The sequence below is a fragment of the Megalobrama amblycephala genome, linkage group LG20 (assembly GCF_018812025.1).
Source record: "Megalobrama amblycephala isolate DHTTF-2021 linkage group LG20, ASM1881202v1, whole genome shotgun sequence".
NCBI lineage: Eukaryota > Metazoa > Chordata > Actinopteri > Cypriniformes > Xenocyprididae > Megalobrama > Megalobrama amblycephala.
The window spans coordinates 14177943-14201523 of record NC_063063.1 but is presented as its reverse complement, the minus strand read 5'-3'; the positions used below and the strand labels follow the sequence as shown (position 1 = coordinate 14201523).

The 23581-nt window shown below is 35.2% G+C and overlaps 1 protein-coding gene across 5 annotated transcripts in view; it reads right to left on the bottom strand.

The window, feature by feature from the left end:
* Positions 1 to 23581, bottom strand: part of caskin2 (CASK interacting protein 2) — a 68039-nt gene that overhangs the window by 41726 nt on the left and 2732 nt on the right. For 4 of the 5 annotated variants that reach the window (XM_048170038.1, XM_048170041.1, XM_048170042.1 and 1 more), the window contains exon 3: positions 8828 to 8879. In XM_048170038.1, the coding sequence (XP_048025995.1) occupies positions 8828 to 8879 (52 nt within the window). Of the gene's footprint in view, positions 1 to 8827; positions 8880 to 13547; positions 13938 to 23581 lie in introns of those variants that run through there. The other variant, XM_048170039.1, reaches the window with a different exon arrangement.

Genomic DNA, 23581 nt, shown 5'->3' with positions numbered 1-23581 from the left:
TTTTGTCACAGAGTTCAACTGAGTGTACAACACTGTGATCAGTCCTGACGGCACAGCTAGAGCGCACTGCCCAATTAGCAGTTAGATCTCTGCTTTCACAGTCACTTTATGACAGGGGACGGTCCAGCTTCTAAAATATGCATGTGTTTGAGGGAATAGATGACTGAAAAATTAATAAAAGAACATTTCTTAACATACTTTAAAAGGACTGAACTCAACCTATGCGGAAAAATCTACGCCTTCACCATATGTATATAAGTTATGGACCAAACACATGTAATAAATAGTGTGCTGTTCAAGAGTTGAGACAGATCTAGAGATATATGATACATTGAAGGGATTGTTATAAGTGGCAGAGCTGAATAAAAGGATTATCATTTCTCAAATGTGATGCCAAGTGTACTTGGCATTTACTAATCTATGGAACAATATGTGGTTGTGTAGTAGGCAAAGTTCTAGGAACGGCTATTAAAAAGTGTCAGTGCAGCTAATAAGTGTATAATTAGCTCCCTAGGTTAAGCTGACTTTTCCTTGCAGACTCAGATTGTTTCTGGGGTTAACACTGAATCTGGTGGAACTGCGCAAATCCCAACACAGCATGTCTGTCTGAGACAGATAAATATATAATTTTTATTAAAAATTTATCATAGGAATTGAATACCAAGATTTCTTTAGACGTACTTGTCTACGAGAGGAAATGTCCCTGTTTTCAATAACAGCTAGCTTTTGCTTTATACTATACTGTCATTTGGTGTCAGTGTGAACAGTTTCAATGATGCTCCTACTGAAGTTGCACAGTATTTATTCAAAGTTTAAAGGATCAGTTTAGAGACATTCCTTTCCAGCCCCTTAGTGTAACTAAGCATCACAATCCCTCTGACTTGAGTTTAATGATGGATGAGACATTTATGCATTTTATAGTGCACACGACCTCATTTTACCAAAAACACCTAGGGAATCAAGGGCCCTAACAGAACTCACAGAGCACAGTCAATTGGAGCGATCAATATATGATTGAAACTTAAAAATAGTTCATAATTAACAACTGTAAGTTTATATATTAGATTAGGATTGTCAAAAGTACCAGTACTTCAGTAGGCCTACTGAAATTTTAAAAATGTGATTGTACCAGCACTCTATTGCAGTGTCTATATTTCAGAATACCGAGTACATTCGGTACCAGCTAACAGACGCTGCTTTTAAACGCTCCCGTAAGAATCAGAGTTTTCATTCACTGTGCACTTTAGACCTTCCCTCACTCGCGAATCCTCACATTATTACCAACAATGTGTGAACACAATGTAAATAAGCAATCATTGTTCAGTGTAGACAGCTTTTTTGATTATAGTGGGAGATTTCGCAGGAGTGTAGATCTCAGTGAGCAGGTGCTGAACTTAGTGAATGACAGCTTCAGTGATTATAAAGGGAGTGCTCTTTGCGCTCTTTCTGTTAATAACTCATGCAATTTGAATAAAAGTTTTGTTTTTCATGCTGCTCAGTAAACTAGAAAGTTTATGGATTTACAACTGCATTTAAATACGCAATTGAATCAGAAACTGCAATGACTGACAGTGATTTAACCATAGCAATAGACCGCACAAAACAATCTGATACCGTATGTCAAAGCATGCATTAAAAATGCATTTAGTTTTAGTGTAAATGCAAATGAATAGACCTGCCACTTGTTCTGTGTAACGTGTATGTGTTTTTTCGTCCTTCACTTTATTACTAATTTTTCACATTAACTTTTTAGAAACAATGTTTACTTATAAACCAGGTGTATTCAATTAAAGTTCCAAGAGGTCTGGTCTCTATATTTCCTTCCCAGGGGAGGTCCGGACAATACTTTTTTTGGAATAGTTATAAATTTCCATTAGGGCAGCAGTAGTGCTTTGTAAAAGAAAAATATCCCAAACTGTCAAAATAGTCAGCTGTCAAATTGTCTTTCCTTGTCATCTACATAAGTTTCCCAATTATAAACACATTATTATAAATGGCTCTTAATATTCTGATTAATAATGCTAAATGTGGATGCAAAAACTTGTCACTAACCTGAATTGAAAAGGCACAGTCATATCTGTGTTGAAAACATTGATACATTTTTTCAGGATTATTTGATGAATAGAAAGTTTATTTGAAAATAAATGTAAAATTTTAATAAAAAAATACTGTTGACAAAAGAACAGCATATTTTTGAAAAAGAAATCTTTTGTAATTTATGTCTATGAATGTCTTGCTGAATAAAAGTATTAATTTCTTTTGTAAAAATATTACTGACCCCAAACTTTTTAAAAGGTAGTGTTGTTTTTGGAGTCAACATTAAGAAAATTAATCATTATGTGTGATGACAAATATGTCATGAATGTTATGTCCCTCATTACTTTACATTAAACACCAAATTTTTACATTCAACGTGGACTTTTAAAGGTTTTCCCGCTTGGTTAAGATATGTTTTTCTGAACCCATTTTATTACTTCTACTGTTTTCTCCTTCATTGCACTGGTGCTGTGCTCCTACAAGCCATACAGTATATGTACAACTTCACACATATCTCCCAAAGAGACTTTACACCAAAATAACCCCTCATAACTTCAGCAGGGACTCCATGAGGGCATGAGTTTTGTGAAACTAACAAAAGATTGTATAAAAGCACCCTACAGCTATCGTACAGCAATCACAGATGTTGAGAATGAGTAACGCTGATGATTAATATGGCACATATCACAAGAATGCTGTGTTCTGTCTATGGTTTAGCAGCACACGCCATCTGATCCAGACTTCTTAAACAGCATTCTTAAACACATCCACTAGGGACACCTCTTACACATCAGTATGTCACCCGATGAAACCTACTGCGCCTGTTAAAAATATCCTGCCGGGTTTTGACAAATTATTATGTACTTGATTGTTCCAGAAAGAAAGAAATCCAGAAAGAAAAGGAAATCCAGAAATCCAGAAAGAAAGAAATCTAGAAATCCAAAAAGAAAGAAACAAAGAAAGGAAAAGAAAAGGAAAAGAAAGAAAAGAAAAGAAAGAAAGCAGTGCCAGTAGCAGTGATGAATAATGAAATGTTTTTCCTCCACCTCAGCTGCAGGTCCCTCAGGAGCCGGTTTCTCAGTTCTTCCTCTGCTGCTCATGAAAGCGCAAATTAGCACTCATGCTAATGTGAGGCCCTCAACTTCATTGAGATACACTTTCAACTATCTGCCACTTTCGTCTCAAGACTAATGGGACTCTCAGATTCAACAACAGATTGAACCTGTGCTGTGCACACATTGTACAAAAGCATACAGGGCATTTTTAATTAGAATTACATAAAAAATAATAATTAAAAAATACACACACGTTAACCGAATGTTGTCCCAAATAGCCTAAGAGAGTTGTCTGAACAAATAGTTTCACATTGAGCTGAACTGTGGACTCCCAGCATGCAATGCAGCATAAAAAAAAAAAAAAAAAAACAGATTATTGTTTATTTATGTTGTTGTTTTAATCATCACTGTTGGGCATTTGTTAATTGGTGATACTGAAAATATATGTTTTTACTTAATGATATTTGTGGACTGTGAGGTAGGTGAGGTTATTAAAGTTGAGGTTATTAAAGCAATGTATTATGTAACAAGTAGCAGCAGATCTTTTCTTCCATAGTGTGATGTACATCAGAGTTAAGTGAATTATCGAAAAGGAAAAAAAAATGTAGTGTGGGGATTTGTTTTTAATCATTGGTTGTTGATTGGATGGAGGCAGATCTGAATGCGAGCTTGCAGTCAATTGTAAGAAAGGGGCGGGTTTTAAGCAGACTAAATGACTGGAAAATTTCAGCATACATCACCAGGAAGAAGTCTGTTGTTTCACCAGAAGATCGAGTTATGACATTTTGATTAAAAATTATTAGGTCAAAATAAAAATAAATAGATTTATGCATAGGTTAATTATTCACAATAAGATGTGCATGCATTTACACAGCAAAATCTCCAACTCTGCTCAGAGAACATATGGTCCCTCTCTACATAGAGTTAAAGTAACACTGAAGCAGAGTTAAATTTAACGAGATAGCATGCTGTTTGTGGAGTTGTTTAATCAGATCTTGAGAGATTTTACGTCTTTTATCTTCAGTTGATTTCATTTAAGGCTGTGGCTGAAGTCAGTTGTAGTTCTTGTGTTTCTCTTCAGTGATTCTGCTTGTTAACATCAGGTGTTCATCACTAATGCTCAATCATAACGTAATTAATCACTTAATTATCTAATTAACTTTAACTCTGCTTCAGTGTTACTTTAACACTAAGTAGAGAGGGACCATATGTAATCTGAGCAGAGTTGATTTAACTCTGGGGATTTTGCTGTGTAAACAAGGGTTTTGACTGACTTTAATGCATGAAATGTTTTTAATGTGCCAGATTTTCTCTTTTTTTCTGAGTATACTTCATATATTGATGTAATTTAAACATATAAAGAATAAAACCATGAACAATGAAATTTCTTTACAGTTTTTGAAACAAGAAATCAGTAGTTGCCTTGACAGGAACTTTTTTAGGAAAATTTTTAATGGAGAAATTTCAAGTCGGCCAAACAAAAGAGTTACTAAGGACAATAATTAAGACAAATATATTTGTCTTCATCTGTGAGCTATTTATGACAACAATACCTTAATGCGTCTAGCTGTTCATTCAATTCAATCATTATAATCAAATACAAAATCTTTTTTCACGTAATCTTCCCTTAATGTACATTGGTTGTGATCTCAAATGCACACAAAGTATACACACAGCAGTTTCATCTCCAGACAACATTTCCCAGAGCCACAGTCCAGTATTTTTAAGAGTGATCAGAGCTTTGAGTCCGTGGCTTTCTCTAACAGTCTAAGCTTTGATTTCAAACAGTGATGGTAGCTCAAAGCAGAAAAGAATCATGGGAAGAGTCATGGGAATACGAGTCAAACCACGTCACATTGCTTTTGACTAACGTTGAGCTATAGTTTAAAGAAAACCTACAGTTTGTGTTATATATTGTAGAGAAGCGACAGAAGAAATACATCTTTATCACTTAGACAAGCATCTATGCACTTTCTTTTTCCTGTTTGTGCACAAAGGTGTTACAGCACAATGGATAGAATTTATGCAAACACACTGTGAAAGCATACAAAACCACAGCTAGGCTCAGCAAACAAACAAGTCAAGACATGGAGACTTTAATATGGGTCTGCGAGGCATGCAGAAAACAGAAAAAAATAGGTTAATATTTTAGGACGTATTATACGTTTAATTCTTACAATACAAATTCCTGTTCAAAAATCTTGACTGAAGTAATGTCAGACATTTTGTAATATTGTCCGAATTCTGAGTGAACAATTTAAAGTCCTATAATTCACTGTGTTTATATTTTTAAATAGACTCTGATTATACTTGTACAGCCAACGTACACTATATTGCTATAATCTAATGCAGTGAAGACAGTGAAGATTTTTTTAATACCTTTTCTGCCACTTTAATAAATCATCAATTGATTTTTAAAAAACACACATTTAAATATAACAAGGCAAAAGTATACAGATCATTTTGTAATGAGTAATTAAACTCAGCTTAATGCCAAGTGTTTTATCTTTCTTCACTAATTAATTTACTAGGGGACCATTATTGTAAATTCAGAAGACTCTACACAGAGGAAATGATAATTGGTGGATGAGTCAAATATTCAGAGATCCCCTGCAGGTAACATATTCGTCTAGGTTTAATTAATTAACGATCTTGATAACGTCATCACTGCTTTAGGGACGGATGAGGATGCATTTCTTCTTTTCTGAATGCAGAAATGATGCACAGATTGTCAGAGAGTGTCAATATACTAAAAAACAATAGCTAAATAAAATAACGTATGTTTGTTCATGTATTTTGCAGGTGCTCTTTAATTATTTTTAATTATTAATAATAGTGTTTATCAAACAAAAAGAAATCCCCTATTTATGTTTTTGTAACAATTTATTTTCAACAAGGTTTTTAAATTGAATAAGGGCTGACTAGTCATGGTGTCAGAAAGCATAGACCACCTTCTAGTTTAAAAAAAAAAGAAAAAAAAAGTATGTCGACATGATAGAACAGCACATTTTCACTGTTTAAACAGGTGGGACACACACGCAAGGTTCTGATCAGTCGAAGGTGCACATAAACCTTGCACATGTGATTAAAGCTTTTGTGTAGCTGTGTCTGATGCTTCAATCTGCTCCGCAGCAGTTATAAACATGAATGAAAAATTCATACATTTCAGTCAAGTGTGCAGAGTTTACTACATAAATATTAAACTCTAAAGGGGGCAGGTTTGGATGACTCACAAAACGAACCACCACAATATTATAATTTATATAAGGTGAATTCAGGTTGATTGGGACACTTTTTGCCATTGAGTTACCTCTGGAAAAGTGTCCCAAATCAACATGAATTCACCTTAGATAAATTATAATATTGTGGTGGTTCGTTTTGTGAGTCATCCAAACCTGCCCCCTTTAGAGTTTAATATATAGTTTGTATATCTGTTCTGATATAAAGCCATATACCACTCCTGCTCATGTGATATTACAAGTTTCCTTGTTATATGGGTCATTGACGAATAAGGTTTTTAAAAGTGTAAAAAAACAATGGAGATATAATTCATTTTGAAGGTTTAATTAAGTGTTGACAATGAGATTGTGTTTTGTTTTTAACCAATTAACACTGCTATTGCCATTTTTTACAAGGTGGACATAATTTGTCACCAAAAAAGTAATTTGGTTTAACTAAAATTTTGGTTTTACCGAATGACACATTTGGTTATAACGAATGACAATATTTTCAAACAATGCTAACAGGCTGATATCTAGCTTATCTAACTAGCTAACAAAAGGCCAATCAATTATTTTATAATTGGTACAATTGGTACAACATATTCCATGCTTTATAGCGGTTGTAACGAGTGACCTGATGTTTTGGGACATGCATATGAGCAAGTGAAAACATGATTTTTTTCAAATAGTTAAGAGAGAGTTAGTTACTTTGCTTCAGGACCATAGGTGCTTCTCAATTCTTATTTGTGCATCCTCGTTTCGTTTCCTTGCTTCCTTTCCTCGCATCTTAGCTCCACCCCTTCAGGATGCGAGGGAAGGATGCAGGGAAAAGACGCGAGGACAGAGAAATTTAATCAAGTGAAATGATATATCCTCGCTCCCTTTAGTGTCACTTCAAAGCGTCATCAGCTGCGCTCGAGGGATCTGCCCATATGTTGTTAAAGTTTGGTTATTTAAAAAAATATATATAATATATTAATAAAACATGATGCCCCATAGAAATATGTGAGATGTAAAGAGTATTTAAACTGCAAAATTAAAGCTTACATTTAAATTATTGTGGCAGATGAGAATTTATGCGTGCATCACGTTTCTCGATGAGAAAGACTTCCGCAAAGGATGCAACTATGTATTCTTGCTCATGACTCCTCAGGAAGCTTCCTTACTCCTCGATCCTCGCCTCCTAGAATTGAGATATCCTTCAAGATGGCAGAGCTCGATCGGTTTCTGGGTCATAGGATAGAGGACGAAGGAGCGAGGAAACGAGGAGGGATATTGAGAAGCACCTCATGTGGTCCTTTGCAGGTGTCTAAATGATGTCACATCCTGTCACATGATATTGACTGCATGACTTGATCCAAAATGGTTCCTTTATTTTGGTTACTCCGAATGACATCAATGAAATTAATTTTTCAGGACATTCTTTCCCATAACAAAGCAATGACTTCTACACATAATTTTAATATCATTTTGCACTATGTTGATATATGATGTTATAAAATCCTGCCAGAATAAAAAAATATATACATTTATTACATTTTAAGATATTTTAATCATAAATGAAATGGCTGTATTGGACTTTGGACGGTTAAACTGAATGAGCTTTTGACACTTCATAATCTTTAAAATACCTTTATATGTAGCAAAATATAATTAAAACCTGTTGGATGCAATAAAAAAAAAGATCTAGTTGTACTACCTTACATATTTTGGATGTCATATCTTTATTTTTTATTATTATTAAAGGATTAGTTCACTTTTAAATAAACGTTTCCTGATAATTTACTCACCCCCATGTCATCCAAGATGTCCATGTCTTTCTTTCTTCAGTCGAAAAGAAATTCAAGATGAAAACATTCCAGGATTTTTCTCCTTATAGTAGACTTCAATGGGCACCAAACAGATGAAGGTCATAATTAGTTTCACTGCAGCTTCAAATTGTTCAACATGATCCCAGATGAGAAATAAGGGTCTTATCTAGTGAAACCATTGCTCATTTTCTGAAAAAAATTTGAAAATTATAAGTTTTAACCTTAAATGCTCATCTTGAACTAGCTCTCTTCTTCTTCTCCTCTATTTGAATTCAGGCAGTGTAGACACTGCTAAGCGTATTACTGCCCTCCACAGGTCAAAGTTTGAACTAATTGTTATATACTATTGAACTAGCATATTGCATGGTTTCACTAGATAAGACCCTTATTTCTCATCTGGGATCATGTTGAACAATTTGAAGCTGCAGTGAAACTAATTATGACCTTCAACTGTTTGGTGCCCATTGAAGTCTACTATAAAGAGAAAAATCCTGGAATGTTTTCATCAAAAACTTTAATTTCTTTTCGACTGAAGAAAGAACAGACATGGACATCTTGGATGACATGGGGGTGAGTAAATTATCAGGAAAAGTTTATTTAAAAGTGGAACTAATCCTTTAAGGCTTTGGACAAAAAGATGACCCGTCACATCATTGACCCATTCACATTTTGGACCAACCGTGTGGAAAATGAGAGAACTTACCCATCTTGATCTTGATAGTTCACATTCAGCCTCTTTGTGGAGCCCAGTAACTCTAGGAAAACAGATGGAAATTAAAGTCAGGACATGATGTGATGTTTTCAACAAATCAGTCAGCTGCTGATCCCTCCATTAGAGAGGTATGAGGCATGATGATGTTACGGCATGAAAGCACTTGTTTCAAACTTTCAACAGGCAATTGTTTTGTACTCAAACACAACGTAGATTGATGGTTGTCTCATATTTTTCCAGTGAGTAACAAAACATTTATTATGTGTCTATTTTGTCATCTGTACAATATTTATGTTATTACAATTACTTTTTTGCATATGAACTGAAAAGTCAGAAAAGTATTTCTCTGTTCTAAACTGTCTTAAAGGGACAGTTTAGCCAAAAATGGTAATTCTGTCATTATTAACTCACGCTCGTGCAATTCCAAGCTTGCGTGCTATGAATATCTGAATCTTCACACAGCTCTTTTCCACAGCTCAGTTCATTGTTAGTAATTTTTATATTTTTGTGTAAACTATTCCTTTAATTGAGGCTCCTTCATGAGATCAGCCAGTGTCTACAGATGGTCATTTTATATAATTCAGTCAAAAACACTGTCATGCAGGATCCTAACAATCCAAATTAGGAATGATTTCCAAATATGATCTTTTCCATGTATACAATAAGGACAAGAGCAAAAAAGTGGCTTGCATCTTTTGTTTTACATAGTCAGAGAGTGACCACCAATACCTTTAAAGATTTAGTTCACCCAAAAATGAAAATCCTGTCATTAATTACTCACCCTCATGTCGTTCTACACCCGTAAGACCTTTCGTTCATCTTCAGAACACAAATTAACTTATTTTTAGATAAAATCCAATGGCTCAGTGAGGCCTCCATTGACAGCAAGACAATTAACACTTTCAATGCCCAGAAAGGTACTAAAGACATATTTAAAACAGTTCATGTGACTACAGCAGTTCAACCTTTACGTTATGAAGCGACAAGAATACTTTTTGTGTGCCAAAAAAACTAAATAATGACTTTATTCAACAATATCTAGTGATGGGCGATTTCAAAACACTGCTTCATGAAGCTTCAAAGCTTTACGAATCTTTTGTTTTGAATCATTAGCTATGTTTCCATTCAAAGTTGCGTATTTAACTTATGCGCAAATTTTGAATAATCGCATAAAACATTTGCGAATAAAGCACTGTTTCCATTCAGTGAGTCAATGAGAACAAAAACGTCACTTCCTGATACACTGGCACTATATCACTAAGAAAAATGGAAGTTTCTGCAATAGAAGCCATTGTATATAATAATTTTCATATATAATAAATTATTTGCGCCTCAGAGCGAAGCAGATGAAACACAAAGCTGTCATGTAATCTTGCATTCAAATGTGTGGTATTTGTGAACGGAATCGTGTGAGGTGCTTCTGGAAGGGAATAAAACACATTTTAACGACAGACTTTACTCAGGCATTACAGAATGACAAAAAACAGCATTTCAGATGCTGTGCAACGAGATTGGTCCACTGGTTGGTCCAGTTATGCGGTTACATTGCAAATGTCTTTTTTGATGCACATCAAGGAATTTATTCTGTAAATGTGTTTCCATCGTAGTTTATGTGCATGTTTTCGTGTCACATAAAAAATGTATCCTACTTATTAGAGCGCATTTGTTTTTTTATGCAACGCATTTTTAGAATTTATGCGCATCTTGGCGTTTCCATCCAGCGATATTTTATGCGATATCCCAGAATGCGCATAAAAATAGGTGGATGGAAACATAGCTAGTGGTTCAGAGTGTGTATCAAACTGCCAAAGTCACGTGATTTCAGTAAACGGGGCTTCGTTACGTCATAAGTGTTTCGCAACATTTCGAAATTTCAATGGTTCAGTTTGATACACGCTCCGAAACACTGATTTGAAACAAAAGATTTGTAAAGCTTTCGAAGCTTCATGAAGCAGTGTTTTGAAATTGCCCATCACTAGAAATTGTTGAATAAAATTGTTTTTTTGGCACACAAAAAGTATTCTCGTCACTTCATAACATTAAGGTTGAACCACTGTAGTCACATGAACTGTTTTAAATATGTCTTTAGTAGCTTTCTGGGCATTGAAAGTGTTAATTATCTTTCTGGCATTGGAGCCCTCACTGAGCCATCGGATTTTATAAAAAATATCTTAATTTGTGTTCTGAAGATGAACGAAGGTCTTACGGGTTTGGAACGACATGAGGGTGAGTAATTAAATGACAGAATTTTCATTTTTGGGTGAACTAACCCTTTAATGTTAAATGACACATGCCACAGGACTCACAGTATGAAGTCCAGGTGCTGTTGGACTGTCATTGCATCTTCAATAAACAAGCTACAATTAGTCCAAATCCAAAATGCAGCTGACAGAGTTCTTACCAGGTCAAAAATCATCTCTACACTGGCTACCGATTAAGCACCATACTGATTATAAAATATTGTCTCTTACCTATATAGCCCTAAACAGTCTTGCTCCTTTGTAACTTGTGTGTAATTTAATGTATTTAATAGGGCTGTAAAATGTAGATTACATTTTTTAATTGTGATTAATGGCTAAGCACATTGCAATTTGAGCAACGTAAAAAAAATAATAAAATTAAAAGAAATATCCGACCATCCTTCAAAACATGGTCACTATTTACATCTTATATCATCTGTAAACTCTTACATTACCAAGGCAACGACTGATGCATTTTGCATTACATTCCAAAGAGCTTTGTTATCAGTCACACAATGGAAAATGAAACCATATCTGTACTGGCTGGGCCGGATCAGCACGAAATGGAACGGTTAAGCAAAGAAAACCGTTTGCCCACAATGGTGGAAAAAAGTTAATTTAATACACACGTCACATTTTCTGAAACAACATGTATTGTGAAAAGTGCTCTACAAATGAACTTTAGTTGAATTTTTTATTAGAACCCTTGGAACACTGCTCGACCAATCAGATTTGCGGACCAGAACTAACAAACTGTTCTACAGACCTTATGTAGCCCTGCCCATTTTCAGCATTGCGCTCCTTGTGTTCTGTCTTCCAGTTAGTATTTCCACAGAACAACGAAGGTAAGATCTTTTGATTTATAAGTGAATCGCTCATTTTAAAATCTTCCTGGTCTACTGGCATCTGTTATGACATCCACATCAAACATTACAATCCCCATGATACCTTTACAATAAGTAAATCCACTTCAGTAACTAATTAGTCTTTGACAGCAATGCCATACAAATATACAGAGCTACCACAAAAACAGAAGTTCAAACACAATATTCTAAAAATGGCTATGTGCTTATTTCTCTAGCACATAAGGTCATAACGCAAGTTAAAGGTGCCCTAGAATTAAAAATTGAATTTATCTTGGCATAGTCAAATAACAAGAGTTCAGTACATGGAAATGACATACAGTGAGTCTCAAACTCCATTGTTTCCTCCTTCTTATGTAAATCTCATTTGTTTAAAAGACCTCAGAAGAACAAGCGAATCTCAACATAACACCGACTGTTACGTAACAGTCGGGATCATTAATATGTACGCCCCCAATATTTGCATATGCCAGCCCATGATCAAGGCATTACACAAGGGCAGAACGTCTGGATGTGCACAGCTGAATCATCAGACTAGGTAAGCAAGCAAGAAAAACAGCGAAAAATGGCAGATGGAGCAATAATAACTGACATGATCCATGATATCATGATATTTTTAGTGATATTTGTAAACCGTCTTTCTAAATGTTTCGTTAGCATGTTGCTAATGTACTGTTAAATGTGGTTAAAGTTACCATTGTTTCTTACTGTATTCACGGAGACAAGAGCCGTCACTATTTTCGTTATTAAACACTTGCAGTCTGTATAATGCATAAACACAACATTCATTCTTTATAAATCTCTCCAACAGTGTAGCATTAGCCGTTAGCCACGGAGCACAGCCTCAAATTCATTCAGAATCAAATGTAAACAATATAACAGTATATACTCACATAATCCGACGCATGCATGCAATATGCATGACGAACACTTTGTAAAGATCCATTTTGAGGGTTATATTAGCTGTGTAAACTTTGTTTATGCACTGTTTAAGGCAAGCGCGAGCTCTGGGGGCGGAGAGCGCGCGATTTAAAGGGGCCGCAACCCTGAATCGGCGCATTTCTAATTATGCCCCAAAATAGGCAGTTAAAAAAAATTTATTAAAAAAAAAATCTATGGGGTATTTGGAGCTGAAACTTCACAAGACACATTCAGAGGACACCTTAGACTTATATTACATCTTGTAAAAAAACATTCGATGGCACCTTTAAAATATTCGGTCATACCCTATATTAGTTGTCATTAACTACTATGTACTTACATCAAAAAATAAGTACAATGTACTTGAACTTATGAAAATTTGGAGTATTTGGAATAAAGAGCTGCCTTGTAAGCAGTGTAAACATAAAAAAAATATGAAACACTGAAAAATCGTACGCTCCACCTGTCACTGAAGGGAAAATGTGATCTAGGTCACTAAGTGAAGAGCGGTGAATGCCAAGCAAGACTGTCCCAACTGTCAGTGACAGTAAACAAGTCTGTCCTCTAAACAACACAGCGCTGTGTCATCATTTAAAATGAGCTCTGAGCTACACAGCATCCTGACCGCTTTCATCTTAAACGTCGGAAAGAAGAATCTTAACTGTAAATGTAAACGTGTTCACTTACCTGTCAGTACACACACAGCTGCCTGCCCCATTTTGACTTTAAAGTAATGTCATAAACCTAAACTTTTCTTTGTGCTCTTACATCCTCTACACTTCAATCATTCACTTTCCTAGTAACCTTTCCATCCAATCCATATATAAGACAATCAGTATCAAAAAAAGATCCTCTCTCCTGCTCCAACTAACACTGCAAGAAATTGGATCTATAACTATTTGTACCCTCCAGCACAGTGGGAACAATAAAGATGCAATGAATTCCTGCCCCCACATCTTCTGGATTAAAACCAATCAGAAAACAATCTTTTATTTATTGTGAAAACTGCATTTGTTGTTCCCTGAATATAGGCATCTATGGCCATCAGCTCACTTAAATCATAACATTTCACTCCCTTTGAAAGAGAGACCTTTCATGGTCATGGTCAACTGGTAATGACAAAAGATTAAAAAAAAAGAAGTAGTAAGGGTGTGTATAGTATGCTAAAAGATTAAGTCTTTATGAATATATTAAAACAATTTCACAACTCATACAATTTTATACACCTTACTTGCGAAGGGAAGTTTGCCTGCACACACACCAAAAAAAAAAAAAAAAAAAAACACATTAAATGAATTAAATTACTTCTTAGGAAAACTTTTTCCATGCAATTAAATGTAAGCATTTTCCAAAAAAAAAAAAAAAAAAAATTGCACTTGTTCTAGACTTGCTGTACAAACTTAATATGCCTCTATTATTCTATTTTAAAGTCAAAAAACACAATTTTCTTTTTCAATTTTATTGGCACCACCTTATTTCTCAAAGAATCTGAAAATGGTTTGTTCGACGAAACAGTATCTCTAAACCCCTCCTTTCTGAGAGCCTATACTCTGCTCTGATTGGTCAGAGGCCGAGTCTGTTGTGATTGGTCTATCGCTTACAGCGCGTTTCAGGAATGAAACGCCTATTACCATATCTGACTTCAGCTCCAGAGGCTTCCTCTGCGCTTGATACACAGTGATACGAACAATGGCATCAGTTTTTCCACATCAATTCCAGACCGAGTCCTCACCCTTTTGCAGTGCATGCAAAGTGGACGTGCAGCGCTGAAAATCTTCTCGAAATGTCAACAACACAATCCAAACTCTTCCAGGCCTCAGCTACAACTACAGTGTTTTAAGGCGGGTCAAAGTAGTGTTGTAGTCAAAGACCACCTAATCCGAGATCAAGACCAATGCGTGTTGAGTCCAAGACTTTAAGGGTCTGTATTTATTGTCTTAAATAAAATTAGAATAAGACACTATATAGAGATGTTACCAATCAAATGAAATCACTAACAAAATTCACATTTGCACAGCAGAGGTGGCACAGAAGCTACATCTGAATTGGTAAAATTACACATGCACAAATAATGTTGAGAATAATGTTTTAAAAATACAATTTTGTTTATTGAATGTTTGTATAAAAGCAATATAATGTTTGCAATCGTGCTCAAATTTGTGAAAACAGCAGAAATGTTGTGATATCCCCGCAATTGTGGTCTTGACCATTCTTGAACTAAAGATCCCAAGTAATTAGACCGAGACAAGACAGAGTACAAATGTGGTCAAGACCAAGACCTTCAAAAAAATGGTCTTAAGACCAGACCAAGACCAGTCTTGAGTACTACAACACTAGGTCAAAGTAGACTTCGTAAGCGGGCAGTCAATGAAGATAATAGGCTGGCATTATGCAAATTTGTTAACAGGAATTGAGACTGGAATTGCTGATGACTCATTTCAGCAGTTCAGAAACATTTTTTTCTTTTAGGAGACAATAACTTTATTTTTCATTCACTTTGATTTTTAAAACTTTGCAGACATTTAACATTCACAAACAGCTTTATTACACACTGCATGAAAGGTAATATTTGAAAAAGCATAATAGGGGCACTATAAATTATTTAGATATGCCTATTAGAAGTAATAAAAATGTCAAGGTCTGGACAGGAATCGAAACACATGCCACCATGAATACTATCATACTGGTCTATATTTCTATTTACTCATACTTATGTAAGGATATGGCAGAAATAGTTGTAGAAGTATGCTTTCCTGATTAAACCACCCGCGTTCATTAACTGCATCCCACAATGCAATAAACTCAACTTTACCCTCTATTTTCAGTGATAAATAATGAAGTAATCAGCAATGACCTGGTTCTTGACTCATTACTGTACATGATCAGACTGCCAAACAAAAAAAACAAAAAAATGCAAAATAACATTAGCATTGCAATGTGTTGGTCATGTGAAAGTATAGTACACTACTGTTTAAAACTGTTTTTCATGGAATAATATTTCCACAAATAGTAGCCAATATACTGTATATACTGCACAATGGTAAGTAGTAAGCTAGTATTTCATTCAGAACATGACCACGATATTAAAATTAAATATTAAAAAAATGTGGGGGGTTTTGCAATAACAAATGGTTATTAACAGTTTGGCATACAACAAGAAAATACCATTTTAAAGGATTAGTTCACTTTAAAATAAAAATTACCCTATGATTTACTCACCCTCAAGCTATCCTATGTGTATATGACTTTCTTCTTTCAGACGAATACAGTCAGAGTTATATTAATAATCACCCTGATGCTCCAAAGCTTTGTAATGGCAGTGCACGGAAACCACCTGTTTGAAGCTCGAAAATGTGCATCCATCCATCATAAACGTACTCCACACAGCTTCGGAGGGTTAATAAAGGCCTTCTGAAGCAAAGCGATGCGTTTGTGTAAGAAAAATATCCATATTTAACAAGATATAAAGTAAACTATCTAGCTTCCCCCAGACCACCTTCCGTATTTAACTTACGAAGAAAGTGTAACGCCTCTCGCGGTTCGAAACGCTTATGCTACATCCTACGCCTTCCATATTCAACTTACGCAATGTGTAGACGCAAATGGATTCAATAAACTTCCATTTAATCAAACTGCACTAGAAGAGCAGTAGAACCGCACTAGAAGAGCAATCACACCAGAGTTCGTTTTAATCAAACTAAACCTGTCAAGTATGAACACACCCTAAGTTGTGAAAAAATTTTAAGAATAGTGTTGCATTAGTTCATTTTAAATTAACTAAACTAAAAAAACATGGAGTACACAGATCATTGCAGATCACTACATCTATTTTGGCCGATCCAACTATAGGCCGACATTGTATCAAATTTCCATCACAGATTTCCTATGGATCTGAGGGGTCTGTGAGCCATGCCTCTGGCTCATGTTGGGCTAATCACAGGCCCTGTTGTACTCCAGAGGCAACCCATGGCCAGCGGGCAGAGGGCACAATGCCAACAGAGCTATGAACTTTACATATGGCTGTAGGGGAAGAAAAAAAGTTGATGTTATGAGCCTTTCAAGACGAGTTCGAGTTTCGACATGACACAACATTCCAGACATCGCTAACCCACCCAATCTCTCAATTTCCATCTATGTCCCTCTCTCCCTCCCTCACTCACAGTATCCACACAAAAGCGTACGTGGAAACACAAACACCCTTTGTGTCTGTCAACAGTGGTCTTTTCTCGTTGAATGGAAGAGCTGCTTCTAATGTGGGCATCTCTCAAATGAAATGAGCCACAGTAACCGTACAGGGCTCAACCACTCCCCAAACCCACACAATAAACATAATGAGCTAATTTAAAGGATACCTTGTATCAAGTCATTCATTGTCACTGGGCCTGTTGATTTTTTATGCTTGAATCATCTTTCCACCTTGACTCATGAATAGAATCGCCCCTCAAAAACCTTTAAAAATCACAACAACATACAGGCACTGAGTGAATCTGAAGAATGGACGTGACCATGTGAGAAGAGAGAGTGTCTGAGGAATAATCAACAATAGCCTTATATATACACACACACTTATACAGGTTTTAGGAATTTGACATTTAAGCTAACAATAATAAAAAGTCACTGAAAGTACATCTGTGAAAATATCAGCTCTTAAATTGTCTTTAATGCCAATCCATTACAAAACACAACTTTCAGAGATAAAACTTAGAAGACAAACATCTTGTTGCAAAACCTCTATGAATAAAGGTCAGATTTTGCAGTATTGTACCACAGTTAAGCTACTTTCATCATTTTGACACACTTGCAAAGTTTCATATCAATGTATAAAAGTTCATATTTTCCATATAAATACAAGTTTTCATGATAGATGATGACATACTGCACCATTCAAAAGTTTGCTAACTGTTTTCAACATTGATAGGAGTAAGACATATTTCTTAAGCACCAAATCAGCACATTAGAATAATTTCTGAAGCATCATGTTGACTCTGAAGACTGGTAGAAATGCCTGCTGAAAATAATAATAATAATAATAATAATAATAATAAAAATAATAATATATATATATATATATATATATATATATATATATATATATATATTATTATTATTATTATATATATATATATATATATATATATATATATATATATATATATAAAATTATTTTTATTTTATTTTTTTCCCCCACAGCATTCTTGTATTTTAAAGGGACAGTTCACCCAAAAATGAAAATTCTGTCATCATTTACTCACCTATGGAGTCAAATTAATGCCTTAAAGTTTTGCACAAAAATAAAGTTTTGCAAAACAAAAAAAGAATTGAGCAATAAAAAAATGTTTTGCAAACAAAAATAAAGAATTGCAAAGGAAAAACAAAGTATTGAGCGGAAAAAAATAAGTTTTGCAAACAAAAATAATAAATTGCAAAATAAAATAAAGTAGTGCAAAAATAAAAATATAATCAATTACAAAAATCAATGACAGCTGTAATCCTATTTTATCTTTGCCACATTTTTCATGCTCAAACCTTCTAAATCATTTGCAACACTCATTTTATTTTGCGTCAAGTGTGCGCTCACGATACCGGTTTTCCTTTATGCTGCACTTTTCTGTGCGGTTCTCTTTACGGCACTGGTTTGACGTGGGGGTGGAGTCAAGAAACGGGGGCACGCCTCCGCGAAATGCATTGGAGGGGAACGTAATCGGCAACAGGTGAAATAATTCTTTGACATGGTTAAAAATAATGGTTTGTTTTTGTTGGTTTTTGTTTAGCATATGTTGTCGCCGATTACGACCCCCTCCAATGCATTTCTTATAGTAATATGACTCGTTGCGCTCTGTTTCACTGCCTGTATCCACTTTTGTGTCCTTAAACATTCGTTTTTTGGGGTCGACAGCTTATAAAAACTTATTTCTGGGTTTTTTAGCTTGTTAGCTGTACACCTTGTCACACAGCAGCTTTAGGCATTGTTCTGTTTTTTTTGTAATGAGTCAGAAAAGACGAGAAGGCAGCCTCACGCAATACAAAGTCAATGGAGACGGTTGGATTGTTTTCCCCCCGGTGGGCGTGGTTTTCAGATTATAATAAATGTGCTCTGTCTCTGCTTGATCTGTTCTGTTGCAATCTGCGTCTCCTGCCGATGACGTGTTTCGCGGAGGCGTGCCCGTTTCTTGACTCCACCCCCACGTCAAACCAGTAGCATAAAGAGAACCGCACAGAAAAGTGCAACACAAAGGAAAACCGGTATCGTGAGCGCACGCTTGACTGAAACGCAGAATAAAATGAGCGTTGCAAATGATTTAGTAGGTTTGAACATGAAAAATATGTGGCAAAGATAAAATAGGATTACAGCTGTCATTGATTTTTGTAATTGATTATATTTTTATTTTTGCACTACGTTATTTTAGTTTGCAATTCTTTATTTTTGTTTGCAAAACTTATTTTTCCTCTCAATACTTTATTTTTCCTTTGCAATTCTTTATTTTTGTTTGCAAAACATTTTTTTATTGCTCAATTCTTTTTTTTTTTTTGCAAAACTTTTTTTTGTGCAAAACTTTAAGGCATGAATTTGACTCCATACTCACCCTTAAGTAGTTTCAAACCTGTATGAATTTCTTTGTTCTGATGAACACAAAGGAAGATATTTAAAAAAACAAAACAAAAAAAAACAACAACCACTAAATGTGAACTGTGATCACTGTCAGAGTCACATGATCCTAAACACTTTTTAGAAATTTACAGAAACACAAGCAGGTGTTGGAGGTAAAGCTCTCAAAAGATTAGATAGTGACTTTAATTAGATGGATCACTACTGATTGGGTTTGGCTTGCCAGAATCAATTTGAGGTATAGAGTTGATTGACCTATCTACAATTTGTTCCAGTAAACAGTACAGTGTGAAATACAAGCCAACATCCTCTCTACTCTTTAACAGTGTGTGAAAGCTGTAAGTTATTTTATTTTACTCAAGAAAACAAAAATTGCAACAAGCTAGCATTAGAAATGAAGACTGTAGGACAAGGACTTGAAATGACAAAAGACCAACTTTTCATCTTTGCATATGGTTTACCCACGTGGATTTCAGCATCCAGAACCAGCAGTCACATTACTGTTATCCCATGAGCCTTTGTGACAGTGTGTTCAAAGGGAATTACCACTACAAAATAGGAAAAAGGTTTTACTGTAATACCTTTCCAAAACACTGGATCTCGGCTCATTTCTTAAACAACATTCTGCCACACGATGAAAGCCTCCTTGAACAAAACAAGTGGAAAATTGTCAAGGTGTCTGAGCTCACTGTCAGTGGATGAGCGGAGATAAACGAAGGACCCGGTTATGTAACACACCATGTGACTGTGCAGAAGGGTGACTTATACTGGCTAAATGTACATTCAAAATATTGCAAATGATCTGGCAAAAGACTCAAACAAACCTACATTTTAAATGCAAAGTTTCACTAAAAAAAAAAAAATTCTAATTCTGCAAAATACTAGACTGCCATTCATTTACCTTACACACACTGGGCCAACGAATATGTCTATATTAAACAATCAGTGAATATTAATTATTACATAAACATTTTCCTTCATCTGCCACATTTAATGGCATAACATCTGTACTTAAATATAATAACTAAAATAAAATAAGAAAACTATATACAAGCAATTCTGACTTTATTTCTCACAATTCCAAGTTTACAACTCACAATAGTGAATTTTTCTCAGAACTGTGATATAAACTCACAACAAAAAGGTAACTGTGAATTTTCTACAAACTCACAATTTTAACTTTCAAGTTTATAATCGCACAACCCTGACTTTTTTTTCCTCAGAATTCCAAATTTACATCTCAATTCTGTCATTTTCCTTGCAAATGTGTTTAAATCTCACAAAAGAACAGACTTTTTCTCAGAACTTTTAAATATAAACTAATTTGTTTGATAAATTGTGAGATACAAAGTTAGCCTTTTTATTTTTTATTTTGTGGCAGAAACAAGCTTTGATACAAATCAGATGCTACCCACAAAAACTAAGCTATAACATGTTCTGTGGCACAAAAAAAGGCTTTCTGAAGCCTAAAAAAAGACTATATGAATATGCATGATTATTTTTCTGTCGACTCAAAATGAAAATCTTTACCCAACCATGAAGGAGGAAGTTAAGAATAAGGTATTTAAGATAAATTTTACAGATTGATCCTAGTCACTCAATTGGAGAATGATAAAATCAATACAAGCAGACATGCCGTTCTGATTTCTTATCTCCTAGTCTGGTTTTGTCGCCTGCCTTTGTAAGGTTGTTTTGGTGCTGACGACTGTAAACAAAGCTGCAGAGAACCAGTCAGGTCATATACACCTTGCTAGTCTGTGCATAAAGGTCTTTCTCTAAACAGGAAATTTTTATTATGAAAGTGTCCTTCCATTTAATTGCTGATTTTTGTAAATGTAATGCCATCATAAATAACCACAGTAGCGTTTTATCAAAAAACAAAAATCTGTTCTGAACGAGCTAAAGCTTGGTGGATCATATGACTAGTGGTCATAGTGATACCAAAGATTATATTAAGTACCTCAAAGTAGGTCATTATTCAGCTTTACAATACAGAACATTTGGGTCACAGAGGTCAAATATAATCCAGGTTATTGTATCATTATATTAAGGCAAAACTGATTAGTAAAAAGAGCATGTCTGTGTATTTTGTTTTCTATTAAATCATCTCTACAATGAAATAACTTCTTATTCTCTCTGATTATTATTCCAAGTGGTGATTTCTTGCTTCCACATTAGTATGAAATTACACTTGCATTGTACCCATTACATAAGCCAATTAAGATGTTTATGTGTTGTGATTTTTGAAGCCCGCAGAGATTCGCTATCATTTGCATCAACAGTGAAACCAGAAATGAAACTGAAATGGATCAAAGCTGAAAAATGGACTAACAATGCAACTAAATTTATATATTTATTGCAGCTAAAAACAATAGCTTTTTCCCACTGACATGTACTAACCAAAAGCGATGCAGTGTTTCCAACAACAAGTAGTTTGTCTCTCCACGCTGGAATTAACCTTTGTATGGCACAATAAGAAACATTAGAATATGAAATTTAAATATACAGCTTTGTGGACTGGGATTTTAGACAAATAAAATTTCACAGAAGGTGGAGCTACACAGTGCTATGACACAAAAACAGAAACCAAATAATGTCAAACAGCCATCATGCTCTGGTTAGGATAAAAATATAGATTTACTTGAGATATCCTTTATCGCTGGTTGTGTCATGCCACTGTTTCACTGTTTGAACAGTGTGAACCACGGAAATGCTGCAAAACGGGGATTATACAAAACTTAAAGAGGACATATAATGCCCCTTTTACAAGATGTATTATAAGTCTCTGGTGTCCCCAGAATGTGTCTGTGAAGTTTCATCTCAAAATACCCCACAGATCATTTATTATAGCTTGTCAAATTTGCCCTTATTTGAGTGCGAGTAAAAAAAACGGCATTTTTGTGTGTGTCCCTTTAAATGCAAATGAGCTGCTGTTCCCGGCCGCTTTCCAGAAGAAGGCGGAGCTTTAACAGCTTACGCTTCTGTTGCTCAACAACAACAAAGCTGGAGAATCTCACGCAGACAAAATGACAATTGTTAGTAACGGTGTTCAGCCTTACATTGTTCAAACCGGAGTCAGACACTGATGGAGAGACTCAGGAAGAAGTTACAATATTTAGAATGCACCTAGACATTTCTGAATGGTTAGTGGATAAATTTATGTAGTTGCTGTGGAGTTGACTCAACTTATCGACTAACATGAGCGTAAAATGACGGCATGGTAACAACACTCTACTACAAAAAGCAGCCCAACATGGCCTCACCCCCTATCTTGCGTGTTCTCGAGGGCAGGATTTATGTAAATTTTAGGGTTAGTGATGTCACTAACCTGGGATGAAGCTCGTTGTAGTCCCTAACAGCAGTTTGCTGTAGTTCTTAAAACGCGATTTCTGTAAAAGAACATATCTCCCTTTGCATTGAATTTTGAGCGTCATAACTTTGCAGATGTTGTTTAAGCTCTAACAGCAACATTACACACTAACTAAAGTTTAAAAAGTGAAATCATAATAAACCACCCCTTTAAGTTAATTTTAAAACTATTAAAACAAATTCAAAAAGTGCATTCACATGCAGTCATATCTAGTAAGCAAATAAATGTGAGGATCTAGATTTAAGATGTTGAATGTGTCTTCTGATCTGCACTGTTTGTGTTTTCTACAGTAGGCTTGTGTTCTGTAGGCTAATTAAGCTAAAAATAGAAAATGTATGCAAGCTCTCAGATAATGCTAATAATACTGTCCATCCCTTAATTATCTCTAGTTTCGATGAATATTTAAAAGCTGACTGTAAGATGCAGGTCTGCTCGGCTGAAGGAATGGCCGGCTTACACAGTTTATACTAGATCTAGTGATGACTGACAACATCGCTCATGGATTAACTCATTGAGCAGATTCCAAAACAGTCCTGAGTAGCCTGACCCATCTGTCATGAACAAGAGGAGAGAGTATTAAAACATGTATATGCTTGCGTTAAACATGCTTTGTGTGGCTCAACTCCTCTGTCTTGCTGGCATTTACCCCAGTAATTTACAGGGCTACTACATTTTTTGGGAACAAAAGCGAATGAAAACAAAGCAGCCCGTGACATTAAGAAACAGTGAACAGTGTGCAGAAAT